The 11,380-nt window shown below is 48.7% G+C and overlaps 1 protein-coding gene and 1 long non-coding RNA gene across 7 annotated transcripts in view; one reads left to right on the forward strand and one right to left on the reverse strand.

Annotated features, from left to right (window-relative positions):
- ESYT2 (extended synaptotagmin 2) overlaps positions 1–5,108 on the reverse strand; it is an 81,345-nt gene extending 76,237 nt beyond the window's left edge. For 2 of the 4 annotated variants that reach the window (XM_047096989.1, XM_047096987.1), the window contains exon 1: positions 4,147–4,489. In XM_047096989.1, coding sequence (XP_046952945.1) covers positions 4,147–4,458 — 312 coding nt within the window. In that variant the 5' untranslated portion in view covers positions 4,459–4,489. Of the gene's footprint in view, positions 1–4,146; positions 4,490–4,996 lie in introns of those variants that run through there. The other 2 variants (XM_047096990.1, XM_047096988.1) reach the window with 2 other exon arrangements.
- On the forward strand, positions 3,739–10,500 carry LOC124524641 (uncharacterized). 3 transcript variants are annotated; one of them, XR_006965281.1, is made up of 4 exons: positions 3,739–4,311; positions 6,514–6,599; positions 7,778–7,963; positions 8,355–10,500. It is a non-coding gene; the product is annotated as an uncharacterized LOC124524641 (long non-coding RNA). The 3 variants fall into 3 exon arrangements; XR_006965282.1 differs by having other exon boundaries at positions 3,739–3,844; XR_006965283.1 differs by lacking the exons at positions 3,739–4,311; positions 6,514–6,599 and adding an exon at positions 4,659–4,778.
- The last annotated feature ends 880 nt before the right edge of the window (positions 10,501–11,380 follow it).

Here is an 11,380-nt window from a genome sequence, read left to right on the forward strand (position 1 = left end):
TTACTAACAGTAATAAATGACCTTTTCCTAACAGCAGCTAGCCCCTCAAGGTCCTGAAAACCTGTTTCCAAAATACCTCAGGGACTATCCCTAACCCCCTCCCAACCTGATGGTATATACTTAGTCACTCTTCATAACCCCAGTGTAGCTCTTTCTGCCCACAGGTCCTGTCCCTGTGTTTTAAAAAAACAAAAACAATCCCCCCCCCCAAAAAAAACCCCACCTTTTGCACCAAAGACATTTCAAGAATTCTTTCTTGGCCGTCAGCTCCAGACACCTTTCCCCACCACTCTAAAACCGCATCAATACCATTTGCTCATTTAAAGTATACAATTCGGGGGTGCCTAGGTGGTTCAGGTCGTGATCTCACAGTTGTGGGTTAGAGCCCCAAATTGGGCTCGCTGCTGTCACTGTGGAGCAGATTAGGATCCTCTGTCCTCCTCTCTCGCTTGCACTCTCTCAAAAATAAAAATATTCAAAGTGTACAATTCAATGGTTTTTTAGCATATTCACAATGTCTGTGATATTATTCAAAGTTAAATGTTGTGACCAATGTAGAGATCATGAAAACCTCCAGAAAAGACAGGTTCACTAGGCCTAACAAGAACACTATAGTTTTTCAAAACTGGTTCTTTGCAGGAGATCTGTATTTTAAAAATATACTTAACACAATGTTAATATACTCCATATATTTCTAATTCCTATATTTATTCCTAGTTCAGTCCTAGCTCCATATTCTCCCATCTCACAATGTAAAGTGAAACTAATATTAATCTAAAACAGAAGTATTATTAAAACCAGAGCATACAAGTTGATGAACGCATATACCTTAAATTTAAATCCATTATTTAGTTTCAACTAAAGAGATATTATTGCTTTATGTGTGCCACACTTGGGGCGTTCTGTTCCCACTTGATGAAGCATTTAGTCCACAGACTCAGAGCAAAGCAGTGTGCACAGTCCTCCTCTGTGAACAGCAGTGCCAGTATAAATTAAAAAACCCAAAGCAGCATCGCATCCCCATCACAGCCATCAGGAGGGCTCTAACATCTTTTCAAAGCACATCATCACTCTAGGATCTAAGTGCTAAAGTTGCAACCACAGTTTAAAATAGCTCAACTGTTGTTCCTGAATTAGCTACATGGACTATTTTGTTACAAATCTTCACCAAATTTCATTAAAGTCAAGGATTAACACTGAGAATAAAAACAAATACTTGCCGTTCCTTCACATGAGACCAAAGTGTCTTCTTTTCTCTTGTTCATTTGATCCTTGGCCTGTATGTATTCAGCTCTGGCTAGAGATCAACTCTGGACTTCCCAGAACTATGGGAAGCTGACACAACAGCTCTCCCCCCAAAAAGTCTAACAAGGAAGCCCAGTGCTTTAAATCTCAAGTACCAAACTATGAAAGTAATAAAAGACCAAGTGTCAAAAGAGTTAAGTAGTACTGTATATGATAGATTTGGGTCTCTCTTTTTTTTTTTAATGCTTATTTACTTTTCACACACACACAGACACACAACAAAATGAGAATGGGCCAGGGGCAGAGAGAGCGGGACACACAGAATCCGAAGAAGGCTCCAGGCTCTGCACTGACATCAGTCCGCTCAATGTGCGGCTTGAACTCAGGAACTGTGAGATCATGACCTGAGCAGAAGTTGGACGCTGAGATGACTGAGCCCCCCAGGCTTTCTATTTGCAGCCATACAATCAGCATGTACTGGCAGCTTACTGTAAAAGCAGGAAAGGGGCAGACTTCACCCTACCAAGTTCTACTATTTCAAATAAATACAAATAGCAGTGGAAAACTGTCTTTATTCAACTCTATAAAATCTCTTCAAGAATATTCTTTACCTGTGGTCTCATTTTACAGGACCCAACTAACACAGGGTAGACACACACCACCATGACAAAAGGCCAGTCTTTGATCCATCAACTCAAACTTTTTCCCTTTTTATGGGAAAAAAGTGAATAACAATAACATGGCTTATATAAAAAGCTGTAGGACCAAAGTCTTACAGGATTATCACATGTTAATTGAGAGCCATTTTGCATATCCTTAATTACAAACGGTATATATTTTTTCTTTTTTACTCAAAGTAGTCATATCTCATTTTCCATATCCAGTATAAATTGTTACTTTACAGATAAAAATGGTCGGTGAATGTATCCACAAGTGAGGTTAGGAAGTGAGTACCACATTAGTTCATGTTTTCCTAGGATTCCACCCGGCTATGAATCATAGTTGTCAATGACACACCATGAAAACACGTACAGATAAATCCTATTCAAAGCAAGATACCGCTCCAAAGTTCAGAAGCCCGAGAACCAGAGTATGCACAGTAAAAGTGTTACTAATATAGATATCATGACTTTCCTTAGACAAAGTTTCTTGTTGATCTGCTCCCTAGCTGTAGCAGAAAAGCAGGCACACTTCCGGACAGTGTGATTCGCTGGTTTTATTACAATAATAACGGAGGGGTATTACAATTTACTGTATTACAATATCTCTCTCAAACCCCAGACTCCTAATGCTTTTCTTGGATATGATCACCGTGAAATTTTACGTTAATCCAGAAATTTTCTAAGCAGCACAGTCATGTTTGGGGGGGGGGACGGTGCACAAATACAAATTTAGAATAAACAAGTGAAAAGCTATGGAGAAAACGTAAATTCTATGAGATGAACATCGTGCTTCATCAGTTGGAGTCACAAAGGAAAAACCCAAGAAAAGAGTCTCTGGCCAATCACCCTTTTATTCTTTTTTTTTTTTTTTTTTAAAGGGAATTTGTCCCGTCCTTCAACATGGTATTTTTTCATTTGCTACGTGAAACCAGTGTGCATTTCACAAGGATTTTTACAGGCAAATTTGATATTAGCCATTCCTGTTCATTTCAGCCCGGATCATGCGCTTTTCGGTACCGTCTCTACTCTGTTTTAGCTCCTTTGCGACCTCCTCTAGCTTGCTGTAACATCGACACAGATGCCACTTACAAGCCCTGCATTTCCAAAGTGCTTTCCAGGCCCGGTCAGACTTCTCTGCCACACCTCCCTCGCCCTCCCCGCTCGCTTCAAGCTAAACGCAGTGATTCTGCTTCTCCAACATACGATCGGACCACACAGTCGCCGAGTATTGACAGAACGTTCAATCCCAAAGGCCCCCGACTAGGGGGTTCTCGGTTTGTCATCCCAAGGCAGTGTCCGTCGGGCTCCGGGCGGCCTGGGTCACACACTGCATATGCCTGACTCCCCACGTGTCTTATGACTGGAAACAGCGCTCATTCTCCAAGCCCTTTTCTCCTCGGAAGGAAAGTGACCCTTCTGAATTTCACCGGCGGGCCATATTCACGCCCAGTTTACACCGAGCCTCACGCGAACGTCATTTAAAAACAAGCACCGTTTCCTGCCGTCAGGACTGTGACAGCAACTCGCCGGTAACACAGAATCAGGGCGTGACGAGAAGAGGACACCCACTGCACTAGTTCCCTTGCCGCAGAAATAAATTATGCGGACAAGTGCCGGACGTAAAAATAAAATAATCAATATCATGACTCCTGCTCTTAGCGCTAAAGTTCCCCACCCCCCCTCCCAAATTCACTTCGGAATCCAGTTCACCCTACGCGAGTCTGACGTTACTCGAGAAAAAAACGAAACACACTTTCAGTTATCTCAACAACAGCAGATCTTCCGGAGGGCCTTCCGGCTCCCCTGTGCCAGGAACGATCAAGAAATGACACTCTCCCCGGAGCAGGAAAAACCAACTTCTCCAGGAGCACGGGAGAGCCGCCGGGCTCCAGGCCGCGGCGCCGCCGCCCAGAGCGCACATTCCAGAGCTCGCCGAGGTTAGGGCCCGGCTCCCGCGGCGCAGCCACCTCAGGAAAGCACGCCACGCACTTCACCCGTGCAGCTCCGCGCGGGACTGGGGGCGCGGACCCGGACATGGGGCTGGGGAGGGACGCGGCCGGGCGGGTGCGGCGACAGTGGCGAGGACGCCTGACAGGTACCGGGGGGCGGGGAGCCGGGCGGCGGTCAGGCTCGGAGCCCGCGGAAACCGACGGCGCGGCGGACCAGTGGCCCCGGGCGGTGCGGAGCCGGGGTCCCGGCGGGCACCCGACCCCGGCACGGGCGGGGAGCCGGCACTCACCCAGGCCGGCAGGTCGCAGGCGCGCACCCCCAGGCGCACGGCGCGCTCCTCGTCCTCCAGCAGCGCCAGCGCGCGGCACAGGCGGGTCGCCTTGAGGCCGCGGCTCCTCCGGCACCACACGAGCAGCCCGAGCGCCAGCAGCACCCAGCTGAAGCTCAGGCCCAGGTAGCCCAGCGCGTACACCGGCAGCAGCAGCGCGAAGCTGCGCGCCAGCTGCGCCAGCAGCCCCGCTACGTCCACGCTCAGCGCCGCGCCCGGGGACTCGGCCCGGGCAGCGCCCGCCTCGGGGCCGCGGTCCCCGGCGCCGCTCATCGCGCAGCGCTCGCGTCCCTACCCCGCCGCGGCGCCTCAGCCCGCGCACCAGCGCCCCTCTGAGGGGGCCGCGCCGCCGCTACAGCCCGCCCGCGCTTCCGCCCGCGGGCGGCGTACGACGCAAGCACGCAAGTTGGGCGGGGAGGCGGCCGGCCGCGGCCCTGGGTCACCACGCGGGGTGGGCGGGGGCTGATGGGTGACGTCATCATGCGGGCAAGACCCGGGGCTGGAGTGGGCGGGGTCAACGTGAACGTCACCGCGCGAGTTGGGCGCCACCGCGGCGGCCGGGCGAGGCCCTGGACCCGAGCCACGGACTCACGGTGGGTGGGCGGGGCCGGGCTGCTACCTCATCGCGGGGGCGGGCGGGCGCCGTAGGAGGCGGGAGTGGGTGGGGCTGGCACGGAAAACACCCTGGGCGTGCGGGGCGCCGCTGAGACGGCGGGGCGCGTCGTCACGTGGATGGGTGGGGTGCCGCTGTGGCGGCAGGGCGCGGTCCTGCATCTAGGGCGCGTACCTACGCTGCGTGAGCGGGACCTACCTGCTTACGCTTCCGCAAGGGCGGGTAGGTGCGTGGCCGCGCGGGGAGGCTGTGGACCGGCCGGGCGCCCAGTGGCCGCGTGACCTTGGGGGGCATTCTCTGGAAGGCTTTTGTGGAGCGAGAAGTGCACGTTCCAGCGTGTGTCTTACACTTGCCCACTTTCCGGAAGTTCCTGTTTAATACACTTGTAAGATGTTAAAAAAAGCCAAGCGCACTTCTGATCGTTGCCGTTCTGGTCGTGCCGGTAACGTCACAGCGTGAAGATGCTTCTCTGGAAATCTCCCAGCTGTTCTAGAGCTGTGAAAAATGCAACAGGGGAGGTCTGGTTTTTGTGTATGTAAAATGAAGAGTTTTGGCTTGAATATGTGCCCGAGGTGAATCCAAGCACCTGCACCCCCTTTTATTTTTTTGAAGTTTAGTGATTTACTTTGAGAGAGCGCACGGGAGCAGAGGAAGGGCAGAGAGCCAGGGAGAGAATCGCAAGCTGGCTGCACACTGTCAGCGCAGAGCCCGCCCCGGGGCTCCAGCTCTCAAACCTTGAGATCACTACCGGAGCGGAAACCCGGAGCCTGTTCCTGACGGACTGAGCCCCACCCCTCTGCCCCCTAGCGCCTGGGCTCCTAAGTAGAATGCTTTGTAGTTTCCTTGAAAAATGTTGACCTCCTGCTCACTCCCTGCTTATTTACAGAGAGAGGGAGCGCGTGACAGGGGGAGAGGAGCAGAGGGAGAGGGAGAAAAATCTTAAGCAAGCTCCATGGTCAGCGCAAAGCGGGTCGGGGCCCAATCCCACGACTCTGGGATCATGACCTGAGTCCAAGAGTGGGACGCTTAACCACCTGAGCCACCCAGGCGCCCCCAGACTCCCTGCTTAAAGTACTAGTTTAGACCCCACTTGCCACTCCTGAGGAGAAACCACAGCCCTTGGTTACTTTATTTTCCAGTAAACTCAATCAGGGTAATTCCTAGTTAAGCGTTTTTGAGCATATGGAGTTCCAAGGAAATTTTAATTCCATTTATAACAACAAAGCTAGTTTTTTCTCTCTTCCTCTTCAAATCTTTGTGACTGGTGACCTTGATCATTTTCAGGAAGGGCAGGGACTTCACTGATGAGAAATAGAGCACACCTACATGTTTTTAAGCTTTTGATTCAATGTGTACCTCATGTGACAAGTTCTTCCCTGCCATATGGCAAGGGTTCTGGAATAATAACTTGATAACTCTGTCGCTGCAGGGTCAAACCGTGGTGTCTTCAGGACAAAAACCTTGACAGACCGCTTTGTGGTGCAGATAAGAGAGTAAAAGCCGTAAAGGCAAAGAGGACTGCCAACCGAAGGCTAAACTGCCACCACAGCTCCGTTAGACACCCCAAATCAAAGATTTGCTGCCAACTGGAGCTTTTTGAGTGGGGGGAAGCATTTGCATGCGTTCATGGCTTTGCCGCAGTCTCATTAACAATTCAACTTTCAGTTCCATGAGGGCAACGACCATATTTACTATGTTTATCATTATATTTCCAGGCTAGCACAGTGCCTGGAAGAGCAGGTACTGAATGAATAAACAACACGTCTCTTCTCCCCTTATCTTCAGGTCCGAATGGAATTAGGTATGCATGTGTGTGTGTGTGTGTGTGTGTGTGTGTGGCCATGGAGATACGTAAATATATCTCATTTCAGAAACATTGCTCTAGGGTCTGGAACAGTCAGTTTTGGGCAAGGGCACTAAATCAAGCAAGGGACAAAGTGGTTTTCCGTTTCTTGCCCTTCACCAAAATACATTGTTGTAAATATACAAAGTAACAAGTCTCAAACCTTTTCCTCTGCAACAGCTAAATGTTCTAATGCCACCTCTCCCTCAAGACGGTTATAAGCTTATGACAGGTAATTACATCGTTAACATAGTAAGGGGCTGAGCTTTTCTGTCCTATGGTCTTCCCTCTATAAAGCTGTAGGACCATAAAGAATTGAGTGGACATTCGCAATAGATTATTTGACCTGAGCAGCTTAGGGATGTAAAATGCACTGAAGAGAAGTGTCCAGGCTGCACACCAATCAACCTCCCAGCCTCAGCTGCCTTCCTTCATGACCCCATTGAACTTCTGGCCACTTCCACACCAGCAAGGCAGAGCGCATCTCATTCTGTACGGAAGCTAATAACAGACCCAGCTCGGTTCTTAGGTTTTTGCTAGTATCTTTAACCCCCTCAGTTTCCTGGGATCTCTTCATGTTACCCGCTTCCTTACCTTCTGTGCCGATACTCCTCCAATGAAAGGCACTGCTTTCTCAGAGGAAAGAAGAACCTCATTGTGACTGATTTGGTAAAAAACAGTAAAGTTCCAGCCTCTGCCCTCAACTTTTCCAGTTTCAGAGAAAAGTGCTGCCTCCTGTTTAAGTTCAATCCGTTCTGCTTTGTTTCACATCCCCTCTCACCTAGGTCTGGGCCTTATCACCTATCCTGTCCACCTGTTCTATCTCTTCCTGTCCTCGCTCCTTCCCTATCACCTCTACATAAGTTTCACTGTAGAGGATGGGAGCACGTTTTGCCTCTCTTCCTTTCATACAGCTAACCGGGACTCTTTTTGCCCACACGCACCAAGACTCCTATTCCTGTCTCAGAGATGCTCCTTTGGTGACACAGCCACACATTCTTTACTATCTGAGCCACCTGAGTACATTTCTGTGTCATGCAACCAGAAGAATCGGAAAGGGCTTGGTCCTTTCTTGCTTACCCAGATGATTATAGACCGGTAGCCCTTTAATCCTGCCCTCTTTAAAATTTCCACAGAGACTTACTCTCCCCACCACGGAGGAGGCAGTGGCAAGTAGATTCTTCAGCCTGGTTATATTAGCAAATAGATGCATACATTGACGATAATGAAAGTCAGCTTTCTTGCTGTTGGAGAAGATCTTACAAGCATGGAAACGGAGAGGCCAGAAAGAACCTTGATGTGATGGATTGGACTCAGAGGAGGTATGAACTCATGTGTTTTGATACATATGTATAAAGAGGCCTAAAAATATTTTCTATTTTGGGGCACCTGGGTGGCTTAGTTGGTTAAGTGTCTGACTTCGGCTCAGGTCATGATCTCACAGTTCATGGGTTTGAGCCCCGCGTCGGGCTCTGTGCTGACAGCTCAGAGCCTGGAGCCTGCTTCGGATTCTGCATCTCCCTCTCTCTCTCCCCTCCCCTGCTTGTTCTCTCTTCCTCTCTCTCTCTTAAAAATAAGTAAACATTAAAAATTAAAAAAAGTATATCTTCTATTTCTGTCTGCTGAGAGTGTCCAGAAGCAATGGTACCCCAGTACCAATAAGCACAAATAACTCCCACATCTTGGCTTCTAAATACTATTCTCCAATAAAAGGAACCAGAGATCTCTGGAGAAATAGTTGACTTCAGGGCTGGAGCAGTGAAAATACAAGATAAGCCTGGAATATTTTGTTGTGCCAGGAGGTAAGAAAATGCTCAAAGAATCACGTAATGTCAAAGGACATGGGAGGCAACTTGAAGGGCTCTTGCTGATTAAGTCTGGGACTATCTGAGCAGCAGAATCAAGGATGACATTGGCAGATTACAAGCCAGGGAGTAAAATAGGAACCCATGAGCCCACACTGATGTAGATGAATGAGCGAGTGATGAATGCACAAAAAAATAAGCCGCTGGAGTCAAAGAAATGGAAAATCCCCACTTAGCAGTCATTGTAGCATAAGAGTGAGTTATCAACGGAGGCTAAGGACGGTAGGTGAGGTTTGATAAGGAATCATGCTAGAATACCTTCTACAAGATACTTACCAATTTAAGGGAAAGAGGAGCACAGCAGCGTTTCTGGGACATTTTGCCAGAGAGCTTGAGAAAGCTTGACCCGAGTATAGGGACTCGGGGGACAGGTGCCATGTAGGGTCCCCATGTTCTTACTGAGAACTTAATTATTCCAGATTGCAAGAGACTGAAGAGCCACAACAACCACATGCAACGTGTGTTCCTGTGTGGGATCTGGGCTTTGGGGACAATCTGTGGAACAAAGGGGTCTTTCGTTTGGACAGTAGAGTTGCATCCATGTTGACTTCCTGACTGGAGGGAGGGTTGTGGAGCGGAGGCTGTCCCTGTTTTGGGGAAACAAACACTGGAGTGTTTCGGAGTGATGAGTAATCATACCTGAAGTTCTTTGTCAAAGAATTCAGGACAAGTCTAATGATCACAGGTAAGTGTGTGTGTAGACAGGTAAATAACTGCTGGGTGACAGACAAGTGGAGCACGTGCTGGTTGGTTCGTGGTGGGAATCTGGGCAACGAATGGAGTGCTGTGTACTTGCATATTTTCTCTAAGTTTGAAATTAATTTGAAAGTCATTTTTTAAAGTCCATGATCAAATGGCCAATTCAAAATGCGGATTTGATTGAATCTCTTCTGCGCTTGGTTTCCTTTGCTCCTATTCATGACAAACAGAGCTTGCCACACTTGACCCTCCTTCTTGCCTCGCCTCCCGACCTAGGGTCTGCACTGCTGCTCATCCCTGCCATACCCCGCTGTCACCTGTCTGTGCCTGTATACCTGCTGTTCTCTGAGTCCGGACTACCCTTCTCTCTCTGTCCATATGCAAAACTCCGGTTCATCTTTCAAAAAACAATTTGTATATCCCCACCTCTGGGAAAAATTTTGTGATATTTCCCTCCTCGTGTTAATCCTGTCTGTACCTTATGCTCATGATTACACTTTTCTGCTGTATACCGCTCAGCCCTTAGGAGCCTGGAGGCAGCTCTGTGCATGTGACGGGGAGCCCTGATATTCTTGGGGGAAGTCCAAATGAGGTGGTACATATTAGAACCCGCAACTGAAGCCATCTATCAAGTCACAAGCCCCATGTCGGTTTCTGTCGCTATTGAAGATGATATTTGCGTGGCCTCACTGGGTCCTCCGCTCAGGTCTCATGAGGTGAAACCAAGTGTTGGCTGAGCTGTGGCCTCCTCTGGAGACCTTCAGCTGAGACCCCTCCCAAGTTCATTCAGGGTGTTGGCAGATTTCAGTTCAGTGCAGCTGTAGGGCTCAAGTCCCTGATTTCTGCCAGCTGGCAGCCAGGAGTCACCTTCTGTGTCTCCCACTTGCCCCTCCTTCGACCCCTCCTAGTGTGGTAGTTTGCTTCTTCTTCCAGGACAGTAGGAGTGTTTCTCAGATGTATCACCTTCTTTGGAAGTCAGGCCCACTCACGAAAACCTCCCTTTTGACCAATTAGTCAACTGATCCCATCACATTTGCAGGTTCTGCTCACACTCAGGAAGAGAGAGAGTTAAACAAGAGCATGGATGCCAGGGACTGGAATCTGAGACCAGAGTTCTGCCTACCGCAATCTCTTCGTTGATGCAAGTGCTCCAATTATGGCTTCATACCGTAGCAGATAATTTATAGATTTATGAAAGGAGGTTCTAATTTTGGTATCCCACCTATTTCCATCTGCCCTAAATGCTTATAATTTAGGTGCTAACATATAACAATAATAAACTTGTTAATAACTAACACTGTGGGCTTAGTTTGCCACAGGCGATGTTCTGGGTACTTTGCACAATTGCTCATGTAATCCTCACGACTGCTCTACAGAGTTAGGCACCTTATAATACCCATTTTACTGAAGAGCTAACTGAGGCATAGGTAGTAAAATAAACTGCCCAGGTTCACACAGCCAGTGAGAGGCTGATCAGACTTCTCACTAGCACATTAGCACATAAATTAACTCACAGGTAGGTTTTGTATCATACCCACATACACAGACGTTACAGTGACACCAAATTTAGCTGACCTGGAAAACCAATGAGTTTGGGACAGGAAAGTTCTTGACTTCTGTAACAAAGTTGCTTATAACTGAAGAAATGTTTTGTTTCTATCATAAACTGGAATTACAAGTTGGTTTACAGTCTAGTGAGGGAGATGGACACATGTGTTCAAATTCTAGAAAAGTGGATGCAGTAGAACTGTAACAAACCATTTGGACTGAGTGTGAGCAGGGGAGGATCTGTGCAGGGTTGCTGCAGGGGGATTGAGGCAAAGCTGGCTGGGGAAAGGGGCAGAAAAGCAGCTTTGTGCAATGAGGCTTCACAGTATACAGAGCCCCACAAAGCCCACTCCTGGCTTCCACTCATCTCCAGCCCACCTTTCCTTCAGCATTCTGGTCCCAATTTTAATGACTTACCATTGCCCAACAATGCTTTAAATCTTCACGTCATGCCATTCAAGGCCCCTCACCACCTGGCCATGTTCCCTTTCCAACCTCCTCTCTGACCATCTCATGCCACCCCATGCCCCCTGCCACCCCCACACATACCTTTGCTAGAGACCTGGTCTGCTCCACACCGAGGCCGCTCGCCACATGGGGCTTTGAGCACGTGAAATGTGGCTAGTC

Source organism: Lynx rufus, unplaced genomic scaffold (assembly GCF_022079265.1).
Source record: "Lynx rufus isolate CCGP_SWC_20201006 ecotype Redwood Valley unplaced genomic scaffold, mLynRuf1.p SCAF_4, whole genome shotgun sequence".
In the NCBI taxonomy this organism is placed as follows: Eukaryota; Metazoa; Chordata; class Mammalia; order Carnivora; family Felidae; genus Lynx; species Lynx rufus.